General features: G+C 46.9%; 1 protein-coding gene across 1 annotated transcript; it reads left to right on the forward strand.

Moving 5' to 3' along the window:
* The first annotated feature begins 1,256 nt into the window (after positions 1–1,256).
* VPS4A (vacuolar protein sorting 4 homolog A) lies at positions 1,257–18,650 on the forward strand. Its single transcript, XM_066584086.1, has 11 exons — positions 1,257–1,380; positions 8,255–8,366; positions 8,906–9,050; positions 9,671–9,732; positions 10,196–10,315; positions 10,976–11,132; positions 11,210–11,358; positions 13,856–13,937; positions 16,344–16,563; positions 16,639–16,779; positions 18,050–18,650. Exons 1-11 carry the CDS (start codon positions 1,360–1,362, stop codon positions 18,149–18,151), a joined length of 1,311 nt encoding a protein of 436 aa, XP_066440183.1. The 5' UTR covers positions 1,257–1,359; the 3' UTR covers positions 18,152–18,650.
* Positions 18,651–19,870: the final 1,220 nt, after the last annotated feature.

The following is a 19,870-nucleotide window of genomic DNA, read 5'->3' on the forward strand; positions in this document are numbered from 1 at the left end:
CACGAAAAAACGAAATTACTTTTTTTTTTTAACCTCACAGCATCACTGTGATGGAAAACCTCGCTCATATGTGTGACTCTATTCGAAAGAACGGAGTTCGCATTCGCGTGCGTTTTGTGCATATTGCAATGCATAAAAAGTGCGCTAGTTTTGGGCTCATGTGCATGAAGTTTAAGGGCAACTTCACACGGGCGTATGCGTTTTTGTGCACGACTAAGCGTGACATATTTGTGCTACGAGCTAGTCTTTTTTTGCATCCATATCGGCGTATTTTACTGTACTTTTTGCGCTCACAGGACATGATTTTTTTGAGCACGAGACACAACCAAGCCCTGATTTAAGTAGCTATTTAGTGGTATTTCCAGCGGAATTGCACAGTCTTTTGCGCATCCCATAGACTTCTATGGGTACCTTTGGTGCGCAAATGTGTACAAAAGTAGAGCATGCTGTTTTGTTTTTTTTTTGCTTGCTTCAAAAAAGGAAAAGCGAACGAACTTATTGAAATCAATGGGTTCTATTCTCTAACATGCCTGCGCGCATAATGCGTACAAACACGCACTTGTGCGGCGGTCCATAAAGTTGCATTAACCCATGAATGACCAGTGGAACAATACCCTTAATACTTTCACACCGTAATACGGGGCTAATATACATCTATGTATCTATTCACACAGCCGGATTTCTCACAGCTATTTTTAAAAGCGCCGCATGAACTCATTTTTTCCGTATTTGCCTCCATATTGGTATTCTTTTCTATTGGGTAATTACGGATCAGTATTTGCCCAGTAGAAATTAAAACCAAAGAAAGTTAAATGAGATGAAATGCTTTTCACGTACTGAAGGCGTACAATAATGTCACAGCGTGTCCGTATTACGGATGTGTACAATACGCTCTTCTATAACTGGCCTAATCCTGAGCCAACTATATGACCTAATCCCTACTCCTGTGGCCAGACAGCGGCTGCCGAACTACAACTCCCAGCATGTTCTTGTTTGGGGCATACTACGTTTATTACACATTTTATGGGACAGTTTGCAGTTTCCCACAGAGTTTTCCTGTTTTCTGTTTTCTCTCCCCCTAGATGTTACACTAGTCCCCACCAGAGAAGCTCCCAGAATTCCAAATTGTACATTCTCATTCGAAAAGAATGCTGGGAAATGTAGTTTTAGCAATGACAGAGCGTTATGGTTACCATGACAACGGCCGCAGCGTTTTCGCAACGTCTCACATGACCTGGACAGTTGCTTCCGGTTTCGTACGGAGTGTGTTAAGGTTTCGTCATACGTCACTTCCGGTTCCGGCGAAGTGACGGCCCGGAATCCAGAGGAACTCCCGAGACACCGGGACCGGGAGATGAGATGACAACGTCAACTCTGCAGGTGCCGGCGGGGACCGGGGCAGGGGGAGGGAGACGTTATATCTAGACGGGCTGCTCTATGTCACCAGCAGGGGGCGCGGACAGAACAGCGGGAGCTCAGTGTCCTGGGAAAGCTGGGTGGCATGCCTGTGCGTCCTGTCACCCCGCTGTCCCGCCTCCTGGTGGGCACAGCTCTATAGCAGGCGGGTCTGTTCGCTATCAGGGACCCGGGAGAGCTGGGTGGGGGTGCTGGAGGTTGTTAGTTGTCACCCAGCTTTCCCAGCCTCCTCAGTGTGATCTGTATAATGACCTGCGATAAACCGCGGAAAGTAATTGCGAATCGTGGAAGATCGTGGATACCACCATTTTTCCGCGCCAATGTACGCACCGCACAGCGCATCATCCGTGCCGCAGAAATGAAGTTATGAAGTCGCGAGCGTTTCCGCCGCTCGTATGTAGTGTGAATTGCGCATTTCGCACGCAGTCAAATCTGTTCGTTTTCCGCTAACCGGAATTGCGTCCGTCCGTGTGAATTTTCGTTCACCCAGATTATCTAGGGCAGTAAAATAGCGCGGCACTGGGATGCGTCGTGGTAGAACGTCCGCCGCAGGTCGTTAACCCTTCAGGCTCCTCAATCAATTTGGCGGCGTTGATAACGCAGCGAGCGCCGGCCGTCTTAGGTTGTAAGGGCCTCAAAATCGCCACCGTGCGCTGAGCGTCTCCGATGTTTCGGCGCTGGAGAGAAGCTTCCGGCACGGATGACACTGAAGACAGATGCGCTATTTTAAATGTGGCACGAAGTGCGCCAAAAGTCTGGCGTATCGGCCGCGTGCGGAACGTAACGTGTTTAGCGCAAACCTTGTAGTCCGAAAAAAGTGTTAGAACGTATCGCTGTCATTGGTGGAAGTTAGTTCAGAAGTGCGAAGTTTTGACAGTGTTTTAATTTATCTTACGTTTGTGTCCGTTTTTTTTTTTTTGGGTGATATAGAGAAATGTGGCGCGGACCGCAAATTCTGGTCAGTGGGGATCGCAAGCTGCGTTTCTATACGTTTTTTTTTTATCAGCTGCCCTAGGCCGGTCCCATTTGGATCATGGATTCCGTGATCGGCGTCTGCGTGGACTTCTCGCGGTAAGAAACGGGCATTGAAAAGCATGCGTTTTCGAGTTTTTCCTTACCGCTCCAGAATTGCAAATTCCGCAAGTGGAAGAAAAGTAGCAGCGTTCTTTAATTTGCCGCGGAATCTGTGCAGACGGCCCCCGTTGTGTATGGGCTGCGGGAAATACAAACAAAAAAGACCATGACCGCTTGTGAGCCGCCGTAGTCATCCGCAATACATTAAAGGTACATGACAATCCTAATGTAAATGGCGCTGTAGAGACTTTTTTGCGCCTTGTGAGAAAGTCTTCCGGTGCTCAGGAAAAGGGGGCGGGGCTTCAATTCGTAAATCCGTCAGATATATTAGTGGTGCAAAGTAATGACGGAAAATGAGCCGGGCAAGATGTGGTGGAAGGAACAGAAACACGTCTATCACACCGCGTGTGCCTCCAGGATTAAAGGGAATCTGTCAGCTGACGCACGCCGTCCAAAGTAGGCGGAGCCGAGCGGACTGATATGCGGAATCTTTCGCCATAATCTATATAACTTGTGTCATATTCATTTATATCTCTGCATGTTCTGAGCTGAACAGTCCAGTGGGCGGAGCTATCTCTATGTACACAGCTGTCAATCCCTGATGGCTCCGCCCACTGGACTGACCTCATGCAGGTTGTGTCGCACGTCTCCCCCTGATTGATGTCATATCCCGGCCCCCCGACACACACCTTCTGCTGCAGTAGAAGTAAGGCTACACTGCTTCTTTAAGGCTCGTTCACATAAGCGTATTTGAGCAGAGAATAGAATCCGTTGATTCCAATGGGTTTCGTTCACGCCGTGCAGAAAACCTGCATATTCGCTGCGCATATATGCACAAAATCAATATTATGTGTATATATTTTGTGTCCGCCAGCACATGGTGTATTCGCGCAGGTAAAATACATGGGTGTAAGTGCATTTTGGGCGCAAGGCGTGCCAGGAGGATATGACACCCAGCAGTCACTGTGGTCACAATTGTTCAGGAGGACTAACAGAGGGACGGCACAACACGGGGTTAAGATTACTTAGGATTTACTTATATTAAGGCCCATTTAGACACAGACGGGGCCGCTTGTCTTCTGCATCTAGCTGTTCCCTGCTCAGAGCGACCGGCTGTTATACAGCCAAGCGCTCCTAGCGGGGGATGAAGAACACAGCTGGACAGCTGTGTTCTTCATACCCCGCCTGTCTTCAGGGTGCGGGATACAGCTGAAACAATAGTATCAGCTGTTTCCCGCTGTGAACTCCTGATAAGGATGATCGTTGTCTTTCAGCACGCTGAAGGAGAATGATCAGCGACGACTTAACGAAAACTGCAGTCAGTGCAGTTAGACACAACGATTATCACTCAAAAGACGGCTTTTGAGCGAATTTTGAGCGATAATCGTTGTCTAAATGGGCCTTTAGAGCAGGAAAGTTCAGCAAGACGTTTGCGTGATGGATTACCTGTCCAGATTCCTGTTAAGGCCCATTTACATGCAAAGACTTTTAAACGACTGAAAGATGGAAAGATTTTGCGATCTATTTGCATGAAGTGTTAATTAACACTTTAGCATCTTCATTTGCACGTAAAAGGGCCTCCAGAAGCTGTTGGCAGAGCCCAGCTGTGCACGGGGCTGCATTATTCTGCTGGCAGCTGACAGCAGATTACAACGTTATCTGCCGCCTCCTGTGGAGATAGCCGCATGCGGTCTGTTAAGAGATACTCTATCTCCAGTGACTGAACGATGGATTTTAGGTTCACCTTAAAATCATCATTCAATCGAAAACTGCCCTTTGCCCGCGTTTACATGTAACGATTATCGCTCATTTTCGTCTTTTTTTGAGTGATAGTCGTCACGTGTAAATGGGCCTTGACCGTCCTGCGGTCGTAAGATGGTCCCGGAGTGTAGGGGGGGAGAACGTCGCTCAGCGGAGATCCGTTTATTCCTTCTACGTATGGATGTGTCTTCGTGCTGCAGTTCTGTGACCCATCCTCGTGTCGCCCCGGCCTACGGAACCTGATAGTGCCGTGTACCCTCAAACACGAGCCAACGGCTGAACGATGAACGAGAATTGCGCGCTTCTTGTTAATTGTTTATATTCAGCCGGCATAAAATAAAAATAATCATCGGCTCGTTCGCTTATCGTTGCCTTTAGATCCTCGCCGTTCAGTGTCTCATGTAGTAATAGGAACGCTGAACGCTTCTCAACGATGATCTGCTGTCTAAGCGAACGAGCGGGTGATGGCGTCGTTCTGTCCTGAGCCGTTGTCTAACGTAAGCCCATCTTATACCGGCGTTCATTGTTCCAGCGCAGTGAAAATAATCGTGCAAGTAGTCTGAAAGGGGATTGTAGGACCTTCATAGGATACGGGGGATTTCACACTTGCGCTCCGGGTGCCATTTTCCAGCTCCATTCAAGAAGTAGAAAAGGGGAATCCCCGTGGCCTAAAAGCACCAAATGGACCCCTCTAACTATAATGGGGTCCGTTCGGTTTCTGTCCAGCTGCCCGGCTTTTACCGGAAGAAAACGCGCTGCAAGCACCGACTGAACGGCGAATGAGCCTATCGTTTATCATTCACTTTCTGTATGCCCGGTTCACTTCGCCTCTCTTCACGGAGCGATAAGCATCCTTGTGTAAAGGCACAGGAGAAATCGTTGCTAGTACGACCTATCGGGCATCTGCACCCAAAAAAGGGCCACAAAAAACTAAAATCCCCCCTCCCCACAACTCTAAACTCTACACCAATATAATCGTGTGATTCTAGGTAATGAACATCCTGCTGTCACTGTGTGTACACAGCTCCTCTGCAGAGCTATGTGTCTCCAAGGCTTGCGGGCTATAAACAATCCCTGTGTGGTCTGATCCTGCAGTCATATCCCTCCTATCTACCCCTTGTATTGGGGGGGGGTGGCTAGTTCTATATGCTAGCGGCGAGCAGATGAGTGGGTGATATGTGGCACATAACATCAGAAGAGCCGCTGGTTGTCAGTAGGATGGATAGGAGGGGCTGTCACCAGTGTTCACCTACCTACGATTCTAGGGACGGGCCACCCGACTACCAGATGGTTGCTGCACTACGTCATTCACTTGCTCAGCACCGGCTGCAGTCTCTTGCTTGGTGGTAGTCGGGTTGTTGCTGTGCAGGAAAAAAACAACTTAACGCCGCTGCCCCTCCATTCTCAGGATCGGAGGAGGTCCCTGACGTATGACCCCCACTGATCATACAGTGCTGGCGGGTCCTTGACATTAACAGATTACCTCTTTGAGGTGCGTTTACACGTCATTGACTTGCTGCGGATCTGCAGCACATTTCACCCTTCCAATTTCATTCAAGTTGAAGGAGTGAAATCTGCAGCAGATGGCGACGTATAAACACACCCTTAGCCTGGGGTCACGCAAGCAGGATTTGCCGCGAAATTTCGCTGCGGCAAATCGGCCTGCGGCGCTAATCCCGGCATTGGCCAGCCATGTGGATAAGATTTGTCAAAAATCTCGTCCACACGTCGCAGCGAATCCGTCGTGGCAGAAGCCGATGCTGCCGTGCGGAGTTCCGGGACGCAACATGTCCAATCTTTTTTTCTTCTGCGTCCGGTGCTCTCCTCTAAATAAGCGCCAGCCGCAACAGAAAAACATGCTCCAAAACCTGCGGCTAAGTGCCACGGGTTTTAAAGCTTCGCTTTCCCGGCGGAAATCTGACGTTTTTTCGCTGCCGCAAGATTTCCGCTGAGAATACGACCCGTGGGATCCCCAGCCTTAGGGTACAGTCACACATAGTCAAAAATCCGCACTAAAACCTACATCAAGAGTGCGACAAAAAAGACATCAAAATCTGCGCCATTGGTTCAGATTTTGGTTCACATTTTGATGCAGATCTGCAGCAGATTTCACCATTTTCAGGGGGAGACATCTTCTGCTTATCCGCATCAAAAACCATATCGAAATCCGCACTATTTTCCGCCACGTGTGGACGTACCCTGAGGGCGCTATTAGGCAAAATGATTATCGACCAGACGAGCAAAAGGCAGCGATAATCGTTCAGTCTATTATACGGTTATTATCTATTAGCGGCACTAGACATCCCTGCCGGCGAGACGAGATCTTCCTCAGGTGTCGGGCAGCGCTGATGCCGTTTACTTCCTTGAATTCCTGCTTTTCCTGTTGCGTCTGTCCTCGTAGTGATCCGGTTAAACCTCTAGTTAAAGCGCCGTCATGTGATCGCATGGCCTCGCTAAATATATCAGCGGTGACTCAGGAGTCACATGCTATATTGTGATGAACGCAGGCTGGGCGCACGGCGACTCGCGGACCTCCATTGTTTTATCATGTGACACGCCAATGCGATAAAGTGATGTCTCCATGTTGGCGGTGCAGGAACACGTGCGACCGCTGCGTTGGAGCCCCTGACGTCGGGGGCCGCAGGCCTGTAATACAACTAGATAATAGATGTAAAAGCACAGGAGCGATAATCTTTGGGATGACTGTTGTGCGCGGAAGCGTTCGACAATCCTTCCGTGTAAAAGGACTTTTGGGACCCTTTTATACAGGATGACCTATTATGTATAGGGGTATCCCGAATCTACCCAATGGCAGATGGGGGGGGGGGGGGGGGGAGGGAGAAGGTTCTGACATGTTGGATCTCATTTTCTTCTTAGGCAAGGCTCACACGAACGATCCAGATTCCGCATATGGGTTCCCGCAGCAGCGGGACCCCACGTACCTTCTCTTTCTGTACTGCGGATGACCCCCCCCCCCCCCACTCGCGAAATATGCAATTTGTTTCCACGAGTGTGAAGACAAAAGCGATTTTACATACCATTGCATGCCATTTGCTGCGGACGCCGACCGCGGATTCCACAATGGATATCCGTTCGTGTGAGACCGGTCTTAGAGGGGTTCTCCAGGGGGAAATACTATTGATGACCTATCTTTAGGATAGGTCATCAATAGTTGATCGGTTGGGGTCTGTTACTCGAGACCCCGACCGATCAGCTGAGCGAGGCGCATGCTGTCAGTGCTGCAAATGCACAAGAGGTCAGAGCTGGAGCAGCGGACGTCTCCTCGCCAACCTCTGTGTAGTGGCCGGTGTGTGTAACTGCAGGCTGGGGTCTCATTGAAATCAATGCAAGCTGTGTCTGCAGTTACAAGCGCTGGCCACTACACAGAGGTCGGCATGGAGGCTTCTGACAATATGCGCCTGCTCAGCTGATCAGTCGGGGTCCCGAACGACGGACCCCAGCCGATCAACTATTGATGACCTATCCTGAGTATGGTATTCACCCTGGAGAACCTCTTGAAGGTAGAGAAGGTGTTAATCAGCAGCTTTCTCCTGTCTGTCTCAAGGACATGTGCGTGCTCAGGCAAGCAGAACGTTCATATATACGAAGGGAATAGGATAGACCGCTATGTAATATATAGATCTCTAACTTTATCCCTGTTGCGCCATTTCTCTTAGGCTCGCTTCCTGTTTGAAGCTTTTGGAATCTTCTCCAGTGATTTCTGCATTTAGAGACGATTTTTTTTTCCCCTTCCGTGTATTTCCCGGACAGCACATGGCGCCATTGTACCCAGTCCTGTTCTGTTCCAATTAACAGACGTATAGTGCCCACTGCCCTTGGTATCGGACAACACACACGTGTCTATGTGCTGGCCAATGCAGGTTGCGCTCTATAATCTTGCGCTCGGCCGTCTGACTACGCCGCCGGTCTCCTGCACGGAGGACACTCGCCTTGTCTTTCATGTAAAATGTTTATTGATCAGAACTTTTCTTCCTCCTTCCAGAAAGCCATTGATTTGGTGACCAAAGCCACAGAGGAGGACAAGAACAAGAACTATGAAGAGGCTCTGAGGTTATACCAGCATGCGGTGGAGTATTTCCTGCACGCCATCAAGTGTAAGTCTGTGGGCATGATGTGGAGGTACTGCAGGGATGGAGATATGGGCAGCTCTGTGGCAGCAATGGCGCATCCATGACCCTTGGTCAGTCATATGAAGGAGTTGTATCATCAGATCCACAGGATAGGTGATAAACGTGTGATCGGTGGGGGCCATAGAACTCAGTGAGACCATAGAACTCTCTGCTGGAAGATGTGGTGATGGCGAACTCGATACAAGAGTACAAGAAGGACCTGGACACCTTACCTGAGAGATACAATGTTATATGACTGATTACTTCAGAAGGGTCGGTAATCCCAGGATTATTCCGACTACCAGATTGAAATCAGGAAGGATTTTTTCCCCTCAAATGGGGGAAATTGGCTTCTACCTCATTGGGGGCTTTTTTGTTTTCCCTCTGGATCAATTATGGAGGGGGGGGGGGGGTGTAATAGGCTAAACTGGATGGACATGTGTCTTTTTTTCATTCTGTGTATGTGTGTGTATATATAATATATATTATAGTGGAATGTGTGTGATCTTTATCTTTGCCTACAGATGAAGCTCACAGTGACAAGGCCAAGGAGAGCATCCGAGCCAAGTGTATGCAGTACCTGGACAGAGCCGAGAAGCTTAAGGATTATCTGAAGACGAAGGACAAGCAAGGCAAAAAGCCGGTGAAAGAGTCCCAGAATGAGAAAGGGTGAGCTGTTCTCTACATACTGCACGGGGTCTCATAGGGCGCCCCTCTCCTAGAATCCTCTATCACAAGTGAATTTTTTAACCCTTCTGTTGTGGAAATGTTCCTTCACCTCACAAGGGCTGTTGGTCTAGTTGTGGAACTACATGTCCCAGCATGTGATGCCCACTCTGCTCAGTGCAGGTAGTTGAGACCTCTTCCGCCTCTGACGGTACATTAAATGTGTCCCTCTTAAGAACAAGACGTCTATCTTATGGGAACCTCACTATAAAATAGCGGAAGGCAAATGAAAGAAGACCTAATGTACCCCATTATCTTCAGCCTTCCTTGCACCTGACTCAAAAAGTTACATTTTTACAGCAAGGTTTAGGAAGCCCCCATCTGCAGTGGAGAGATGGGTGGAAGCTCCGCTTGCTGGTTGTTATCCCCACTGACTACAACTGAGTGTTTGGTCACCTCTGCTGCACCTGCAGGACATTGAATGTATTGTGAGGCCCTCGGTGGGGTCCAAGATTTCACCTGAGGTTTTATAATGTAATAGACCTCCACTGTTTTAGAAGATCGTGTATTATATACCTGACCTCCAGGCGGATCATCCATGTTGTTTTTTTGTCTTTCCACAGAAGTGACAGCGACAGTGAAGGGGAAAATCCCGAAAAGAAGAAACTACAGGAACAACTAATGGGTACGACCTGTGGGGTAAAGAAAGTCCTCCAGGATATGGGGGAAATCTGAATGGGGGGGGGAGGTAAAAGAGTGGAGATGGCACTGATACAAGGGGCATACCACCTTTGTAGAGGGAAAAGATGAAAACGGGCAGAAGACCTGAAGGTATGGGGATGTATCATGAAGGGGTTAGAGGGAATCGGACTGAGAACAGCGGAGACATGATAGACAAGGGTAGTATGGAGAGGAAGGGATGTTTTAGGGTTAACACATGATACCATAGAGCAATATGGTGGAAGCGTGAGGTTTTATGGCTATTAGCAGCAGGGAGTGTATATAGTCACATGCTTTGACTCGCACAGTAGGGGATGTACAGCATCCCTTGCAGAGTCCATTCTAAGTCTCACCATTTCCCTGCAGCCTTGGACTGACTTTTGTCTTTATCTCATTACGGCTTCTCCCCCCCACCCCAATATTTGCAGGTGCCATCGTAATGGAGAAGCCAAATGTGCGGTGGAATGACGTGGCCGGCCTGGAAGGAGCGAAGGAAGCTTTGAAAGAAGCCGTCATTTTACCTATTAAGTTTCCCCATCTCTTCACAGGTTAGTCTTATATCTTCAGCATAAACAGCACTTTATTTGTGCTTTTATCCATGTTGGCCCTCGTGGACAAGGGGCTGGTGACATCAAGCAATACAGCAGACCATTCCCAATGGCTTCTGTGGCTGTAGATGTATATTAGATGTAGTGCAGCCCTCACTAGTGTGTAACTACATATGTTGGGTCGTCTTTTCACTCCCTTGTATTACTTTTTATTGTTCACTATATGGGGTTGGGGTTCATGGTGTGATGTCTACTTTTACTTTGGTGTAGTTGCTCACATATTTTGCGCTGCTCTGTGATTGGCCAGCGCTAATAAAGTGAGCAGCGCTGATTAGTCAGAGGGCAGGTGTAGTATGTTGGTACTCTGACAACCTACTACTGATGCACAGTGTGGATTAGGTCATCAAAAAAAGTGGCAGCCATCTTGGATGAGTGAAAATGGGGCTCATAATCAGCAGATCTGTGAGACCTCACAGACCAATGATGGGTAATATAACACCCCTCAGATTCCTGGGCAGAATTTTAGATCGTGATTAGAGGGTCACTTTAAGTGCTAAGAGCACCGAGTTCTTTACCTACTCGTGATTACAGTGTAATCCCCTGTCTTCCTCTATATGCACCGTATGACTTCTGTGTTTTCGCTTTTTTTTTTCCTTCCAGGAAAACGTACCCCCTGGCGCGGCATCTTGCTTTTTGGACCTCCAGGAACAGGAAAATCCTACTTGGCCAAAGCTGTAGCTACTGAAGCCAATAACTCCACCTTCTTCTCCGTGTCATCCTCGGACCTGATGTCCAAGTGGTTGGGAGAGAGTGAGAAGTGAGTAGTCTGGGTAATACAGATACATGCAGGCCTTCGAGGCAGACATCATGGCATTTGTGTTCGATGTCTTACAGGCTAGTGAAAAATCTCTTTGAGTTGGCGAGGCAGCACAAGCCTTCTATTATATTCATTGATGAGGTTGACTCCCTTTGCGGCTCTCGGAATGAAAATGAAAGTGAAGCTGCTCGGAGAATCAAGACAGAATTCCTGGTGCAGATGCAAGGTAAGCGGCCGACCCTATAAATATCATCCAGCATCCACAGAAGCTTGCAGGGTGAAAGCACAGGAGCGATAGGAGTTGGGATGGCTGTCAGATCTTAAGTGCCTGACAGGCATTCCATATAAAAACATCCTTAGGGTCCTTTTAGGTGAGCCGATTTATCGTGCAAATGAGTGAGTGACGTCACCGCCGAGAAATGGTTCAGGCTTTCACATTCGCTGTATAAGTGAATAAGAAGAAATGAATGAGTGCTGGTTAACCTCTAAAGGACCAGACACTTCTTGTAGATTTTTTCCATGACACAAAGGACTATTTTTTTTTATTTTTTTTTTCACTGATTTATTTATTTTTTGGGGTTTTTTTTGTTTTCTTTTCATTTAGTGTTTTTTTTCTTTTTAAATTACTTTATTTTAACATATATATACACTGGGAATGGGTTCTTCATTTTGTTTTAGCCATTTTGATATATGTATAGTAGTGGATTAAAGGGCGCATACGGCGACTGTTTTGGTTGGGTTATTTTCTTTCTTTTATGTATATATTTTTATTTTGTTCTGTAATTTTTTTTAAACTTATTTTTGTAACTTTTCTACCATCTATGTCCCCTATGATGTCATATATGACCTCTGGGGGTCATTCACATTGTATTTTTTTTTTAAATTTAATTTATATCACACTTTTCCCGTGTAGCTGGGGCATCCATAAGAGCCGCATCCATCGGAGCCCCAGTTACAGGGGAAAATATCCCCCTAAAGTGACAGGGGCTGATCAGCATCTGTAGGACCCTGCAGCTGTACTGTAACAGAGGGCACCCGGCGGTCACATAGTGTAAGTAATACATTCACTTTCACTTTTTAATACATAGCGCTTATTGAGTGAAAGGAGAAGGCAGAAGCGGTTAAAAAAACGCTTCCCCCTTCTTCTTCTGTTTCTCAGCTGTCACTAACAGCCGAGTACCTGACCTGCTCCTGCTTGATTGCAGGATCTGAGGCTTTAATTCCGCACCGTACTTCTACTATTGGCAGGGATTATGGCCTCTTTCACTTGTGTTATAAAATCTCGCTACAAAAGGCATGTACGTAAAGCCCTTGGTTTTTAATGGGTTCTTTCACATGAGAGCTGTTTTGTAGCCCGTACAGATGCAGCCTCATATTCAGGACCAAGCGACGTATGTTTTTCTGCACTTAGTGCTTAAGGGATTAAACCGAACAATAAGTGAACAAGCCAACAATGATTTTTATGCCTGTATTAAATAAATGCTGAGCGAAAAACAAACGTTATCCTTCGGTCGTTGGCCCATGTTTACTAAACGATTAACGTTCACTTTCGCTCTTTTGATCGCAGTTCCTTCTAAAAGCACCTTTACTCTTTGCACTTCACACATTGACTATCTAGGATCAGATAAGCATTCCAGCTTTCTTCCAAAAACCGCTCCACCCCTATTCACAGGTTGTGTATGATATTGCAGATCAGTGCAGTATTTACTTCAATGGAGCTGAGCTGCAATACCAGACACAGTGGATAGGAGTGGCACTGGTTTTGGAAGAAAGTAGCCGTGTTGCTCAAATCCTGGACAACCACCTTTACTTAGACACTCCCAACCCACCCACCAGGAACCACCCCATCTTAATGAATTTGATTTCAGATGTCCATAATATGCTTGCATTTTTGCATCCATAGAAAATTTGTAACACCTGGACCCCCACTGTTCTACTGAACCTAAAGGCCCATTTACACGCAATGATTATCGCTCACGATTCGGTCAAACGACCGTAAGTGAGCGATTATTGCTGCATGTAAACACTGCCATCGTTCACCTTTTGGCTGAATGATGATTTTAAGGTGAGCTTAAAATACATTGCTCAGCCAGAGAGATAACTGGGACCACACACTGTTTTCTCCATGGGAGTCTGAGATAGGTTACATTGTATTCAGCTTGACAGCCCATGCAAAGACAATGGAGCTGTGTGCAGAGCTCAGCCCACATGCTCTGCTCTGCAAACAGCTCCTGGAGGGCCTTTTACACACAAATGAAGATGATAAAGTGCTAATGGACATTCGTGTCCATTAACACTTATGCCAAATGATTGCTAAAACTGTCAATCTTTCAATCGTTTGAAAGATTCTTTGCATGTAAATGGGCCTTAATTTAAATCACTGTAAATCCCTTTGGTGGTGATGATTCAGCTCAGTAAAGCTATAAGGAGTGGGTACCGGATCTTGCAGATATGTGTGATGACAAGGAGCCATATTATCACCATATGTAATGAGGGTCAGGGTATGGGCAATCTTATAATCCACGGATAGGTTCTGCTTTAGATTTATTGGTTGCACCACCTGCCCCTATATACAGCAGGCCTGTTCGGCTGTTATCAGTTTGCCAGGCCCTCTGTTAGAAGGCTATTGCATGCCGCTGCCGCCGTCGTCCTTCCTGGCATTCTCTTGATGACCAGGATACACTGGGTGCTACATTACATGACGACGTGTTTTTGTTCTTCAGGTGTTGGGAATAACAATGATGGTATCCTGGTCCTGGGAGCAACCAACATACCCTGGGTGCTGGACTCTGCCATCCGGAGGAGGTGAGACATCAGAATATTGTGCATCTGTAGCCATCAGATCGTCACTGTGCAAACATATTCATTTGTTTTTCCAGTTGGGGGGTTTAGCCAGCTTTATACGTGCATATAGGTTGAAATTTATTGAAGAATGGAGATCCTAGTCTTTACCAGCAGTCCGTCGGATTTATTAAGAGATGCATGCCTCTGATTAATAAAAATATTTGTGACAGTGGGGGGGGGGGGAATATATATATATAATACACCCCCCCCCCCCCCCCCCCAATATGTACCTGTTCGGCTGCAATGGTCACGGGGTTATTTACCCACATCACCGCTGGAGCCAATAGGAGGCCCCAACATTATTATATTAGAAGCCCATGTGACCAGTTTGTTGATACGGTAAGTACATTGCTAATATATCATTTTCGGGCACAGGGTCCCAAAACTATATTAAAAAATACCAGACCATCCCTTTTAATTAATGTTTTTGTCTCACTCCCAGTCTTCATCTGGAATGCAATCCCAACTCATTCCAAAATGTGGGGCAACAGAGGACACACGTGCGCACCTCATCCATTCACTTCAATGGGACCACTGGGGATCACAGACCTCAAGTGCTCGGCTACCTCTGACAGTCCCATCGAAGTAAATGGAGTAGAGGAGCGCATGTGTGTCCTCCACCGCCCCACACTTTAGAGTGTTGGTGCTGCATTCTAGATACAGGCTGTCTAGAATTGCACTACAGTTTATTGTCCCTCTGCAATTCCTCTTGGGGGTTGATCCCGCTCAATACAATGTGGGTGATGCGAGACTTACATGCGAGACTTGCCCCCAATTCTGACAGCGTTATTTAAATGTTCAGGGGTCCCTTCTGAAAGTCCTCAAGGCTGTCATTGCAGATTGCCAGATCGTGGTATAATGTAATGCTATTGCATTACTTCATACTGCAAGAGCAATCAAACCATCGCAAGTTCATGTCCCCTATAGGGACTAAAAAAAATTTTTTAATTACATTTAAAAATGGTATTAATTATTGGCAATAAAAGTTTGAAAAAAAAGTTTGCCATACTTAATATTAAGAAAGACTAAATTAAAAAAAAAACATATTTGATATCACCGCGTCCATAAAAGTCTGATCTAGCAAAGTAATGCATAATTAACCCCCCATAGTAAACATCGGAAAGAAAAAAAAAAAAATGCAGAATTTTTTTAATTTTTTTTCCCCCCTCCCCCCCAGTCTCCAAAAACATTTCATAAAAAGCGATCAAAAAATCGTATGTACTGGGAAATTGTACCAATAGAAACTACAGGACATCCCACAGAAACGAGCCCTAGGCAGAATTAGGTCGACCAAAAAATAAAAAAAAGTTATGGCTGTCAGAAGATGTCGGCAGAGAAAAAATTAAATATCTTTGGAAAATAAATAGTAGTGCAGCAAAAAAATACCATATAAAGTTGGTATCCTAGTAATCGTACCGACCCATAGAATTAAGTTATCGCGTAATTTTTGCTGCAATGTATACGCCGTGAAAACGAGACCCCCCCCCCCCCCCCCCACCAAATAATAAAAAAGTCCAAAAAGATGGCAGAATTTATTTTTTTCCCACTTCACAAAGTTTCTCAGTACATTATATAGTATCATTGAAAAATGCAACTCGTCCCGCAAAGAACAAGCGCTCGGACATCTACCTTAATGAGTCATGATTTTTTTTTTTAAGTGGGGAGGGAAAACTGAAACTGAATGGGGGAGGGACCACATCGTTAAAGCGATTTTCTCACTAATTGGGGCTTTTAGGTTTTTCCGTATTTCTCACAGGATACAGTCACACATGATGGTTATATTTAGAGATGAGCGAGTATTCTCGCTAAAGGCAATTGCTCGAGCGAGCTTTGCCTTTAGCGAGTACCTGCCCGCTCGAGGCTGAAGGTTCGGGTGCCGGTGGTGGGCAGGGAGCTGCGGGGGAGAGCAGGGAGAAACGGAGGGGAGATCTCTCTCTCCCTCTCTCCCCCCCCCGCTCCCTCCTGCTGACTCTGACTGCTGCTACTCACCGCTCCCCTGCTCTGGCACCCGAACCTCCAGTCTCGAGCGGGAAGGTACTCACTAAAGGCAATGCTCACTCGAGCAATTGCCTTTAGCGAGTATACTCGCTCATCCCTAGTTATATTGCAATTTTTGCAATACTGCAATATGACCATTGCCTGTGAACGAACCCACGGAGTTTGTATGGACAGCCACTCCATACAATTCCTTCTCACTGTGGACCAGCCTGTTAGAAGGAACCAGGGTGACAGTTATATCTCATAAGAAAAGATGAGATTGTCTGCGGCATGAAAAGTAGTCTGAATAGCGACAAACTGTATGTTATAGTAATGCAAGAAAGCCACTTACCTCACTGACCTTCTGATGGCTCACATCCTGAATTGCAGGTTTGAGAAGCGGATCTACATCCCTCTCCCCGAGGAGGCGGCTCGAGCCCAGATGTTCCGGCTGCACTTAGGTAATACGGCTCACAGTCTGAGTGACGTAAACATCCGCGAGCTGGCCAACAAAACCGACGGATACTCAGGAGCTGATATTAGTATTATCGTCAGAGATGCTTTAATGCAGCCCGTGCGCAAGGTGCAATCAGCCACACACTTCAAGAAGGTAAGTCCAGTGCAAGTGGTCCGTGTGCAGCAGCGCTGGTGGGGAGAGTACTGATAGAGTGGTATTTGTTCCTAGGTACGAGGTCCGTCTCGCACCAACGCTGGAGTCACAGTCGATGACCTCCTAACACCCTGTTCTCCGGGAGACCCCGGGGCTATTGAGATGACTTGGATGGACGTAGCCAGTGATAAGCTGCTGGAGCCTGTAGTATGCATGGTAAGGAAATATACCACATGCAAAGCAATACAGTTCTCACAGTAGTTCAGCTTTCTGTTTTCAGAGGGACATTATATATATGTTTGCACTGAACGATCACTGCATTAGGAACAGCTGGCTTGTGACCGCTTATGATAAATAACACGGTGCTGATGATGGCCGCACCGCAATCTGCTCTCAGATAATGTGCTGACCTCTCCTTTGCGTAGCAGAAGGCAGTCATGGGTAAATGTGGTGACCTGAGTGACTTTGACTGTGGGCAGATTGTTGGTGCACGGAGGTGTGGTGCCCAGATTTCTGAAACAGTCACACTTGTTGACTGTTCCTAACTACGGTAGCAAGGGTTTACCAAGACTGGTTGAACCATGGACAGACATCCGACAGAAGATCACACAGTGGCAGGTCACATGTGGATGATCGTAGAGGTGAGTCTCAGCAATGACGTGCCAAAGTGGACCAACTGACCCTGCAGTACAACAATGGGGAAGTTTCCAGAATGACCATGTAGTGTACCTTGCATCGACTAGGGTTCAATAGCCAAAGACCAACAATGGTGACCCCACATCATCATCAATCATCATCATCATTAACAACAATGTCTTAGATGGGCACAGGAAAGAAACCAGTGGACCTTGGCACAGGGCATTAGGTCATCTGAAGTGATAATTCCTGTTTCCTGCTGAACCATACAGATGGCCAGGTTCACATCTGGTATAAACAGCAGGAAACTGTATCTCATGGGTGCATTGTTGGGATTCAGCAGGCTGTGATGGTGGCGGTGTCATGGACTAGGACCACTGGTCATCATACCACAACTCTTAAATGGTGAACCTATTTGGGACCTGTTACCCGACCTTCAGCATACATATCTTCAGGAAGTTTTCCCCAACCACAGTGGCATCTTTCAACAGGACAACGCTCTGTGTCTTTGAGCTTGGCTCACTAGGGAGTGATTAGAGGAACGTGACCATTAATTCCCCACACTGCTTTGGTCCCCAAACTTTTATCGGACTGTAACCCTATTGAGCATGTGCTGCAAAGCGCTGAGAGATCTGGTTCCGCTTATACCCAACGTGTATGCTAACTGCGGTGGGCATGGGTCAGATTGACCATGGAGGATGTTCCCTGATGTCTGAAAGCCGTACTCTCCCGAAAAGCTGGACCAACCCGTTATTGAGTAGGTATTCCTAATGCAGAGATCGTTCAGTGTATATCTGCTAGTATTACTTTATGTATAATGTCTTATCTGACTCTCTCTGTTTCCTCACAGTCTGATATGCTGAGATCTCTGGCTACCACCCGGCCCACCGTGAACTCGGAGGACCTGCTGAAAGTGAAGAAATTTACAGAAGACTTTGGGCAGGAGGGATGAGGTGCCTGTGCGCTCCGAGGGGAGGGGGGCATCAGGTTTGCTTGCTTATCTCTTAAGTGCCCCTACCAACAACATCACTGAAAACTGCAGGCTCTGGTCACCCTCTCCCACTTCCAGGACTCCTATCCTCCTGTGGGGCCCCGAACTGCCTGGGAGGCATCACTTACCTTCAACGAGCTTCTGTATCTGAGGTTTACATTCATCCATCACCAGACCTTCAATGTCATGGCCTTCCATGTACCCTCCCCCTCTAACAAACTGCGGGGGGCTCCAACTTTTCCTTCAATAACTGACTTCTAATTGACTGTAATGTCCCTTTCCTTTCAGTCCCCACTGGGACGATGGGCAGGTTGGTTTCATTATACTGCCAATCCCAGACCCCTTTACCCCAAGTGAAGTCCATATCCTTCCCCACCTCCCTGCCGGTATCTGACGTGTGCATTACTGGGGATGAGTGCTCAGCTGTGTAAATATATCTTATCTCTCTCTTTCAAATCAAGTCCAATGTCTGATGCTCATTCTTAAATAAAGCTGCTCATACACCGCTATCTGCACCAACAGCAGAGGGGCAAGTAGCCGGCCCCCAGAGGGCCAAATGTATACCCTTATATCTACGAGAGTCAGATGTATCCGATATCACAGATATTCAGATCACTGCTTGTAGTCTTGGAGCTGAAGGGTGAAGGTTGCAGAAAGAAAGTCAATGTTTCTTGTCCAGGAGCAAATTTATCCTCTCCTCTCGATGCAGGATTCCGATTGGAGTTGTGAATACTGATGTTTTGCAGACGTCTTACTATCACTTATGCTTAAAGGGATTGTCCCACTTCTAGCTGTAAGAAGCAGACGCCTCCATACTTTGTGCAGTGATCGGGGTTGGAAATACAGACTCAGTACTATTGCAGTGAATGAGAGACTGCCTGCAGTTACCCCCTTGGGCCACTGTGCATTGTACAGTGCTGTCTGCTTCCTGCAGAAGTGGGAGAACTCCTTTACGGTCTTTAATGTGTAATGTTCATCCTCAAGGCCACAGCAACAAATGCACAGAGGGCTGGGCTGTACCCTTGTGCAAACATCCTCCAACAAAGCCATAATCAAAAGAATTTGGCTGTGCCACAGCCCGGCTCTCAAGCTGTGAAACAGACATTAACAAGGGCTACTGCTATGTAAAGGGGAATTCATATGCTGCAATGGGAACGCTCCAAGGTATGGGGCTACGCAGTTTTTATAACTCCCATTCACTTCTATGAGAGTTATGGTTGCAGCATAGGGCAGCCCACTCGTTGTTTCCTTTACTCCTGACCACTTGCACACAGCTAATCCTCTGCGAGCTTTGGTTTTCAGACTATGGTATATTATCTGGCTGTGCCATAAAGATCTTAAAGGGGAATTACCTTTTGAAAGGGGTATTCCAGGCTTTTACAAATGATGACCCATTCTTGACGATCAGCTGGATTGCTAACAGTACAGTAGGGCTGAATGTCGTTATGGGTGGAAGTATAATAGGCAGGCTTCATTCCCATTGAACTCAGTGGGAGTGCTACCGCCTATCATGTTTCCCCGACAATAAGATCTACTCTGACTTTGAAATATAAGCCCTAGCTGTACTACATGAAAAAAAAGGTAAGACTTACCTAGCTGGCGTTGGCTGGGTCTCTTCTGCTGGTCTGTGCAGTTCCCACTGCCGACAGAAGATCGCTTGCTGGTAACAGGGTTGGCAAA

Source organism: Eleutherodactylus coqui, chromosome 11, assembly GCF_035609145.1.
Source record: "Eleutherodactylus coqui strain aEleCoq1 chromosome 11, aEleCoq1.hap1, whole genome shotgun sequence".
NCBI classification, from domain to species: domain Eukaryota; kingdom Metazoa; phylum Chordata; class Amphibia; order Anura; family Eleutherodactylidae; genus Eleutherodactylus; species Eleutherodactylus coqui.

Bases quoted from the DNA above. Each gene is read 5' to 3' on its own strand.
- VPS4A (XM_066584086.1), top strand. From the start codon at position 1,360: ATGACAACGTCAACTCTGCAG. The intron at 10,316-10,975 runs GTTAGTCTTATA...TTTTCCTTCCAG, and splicing joins GTTTCCCCATCTCTTCACAG to GAAAACGTACCCCCTGGCGC. The intron at 16,780-18,049 runs GTAAGGAAATAT...GTTTCCTCACAG, and splicing joins TGGAGCCTGTAGTATGCATG to TCTGATATGCTGAGATCTCT.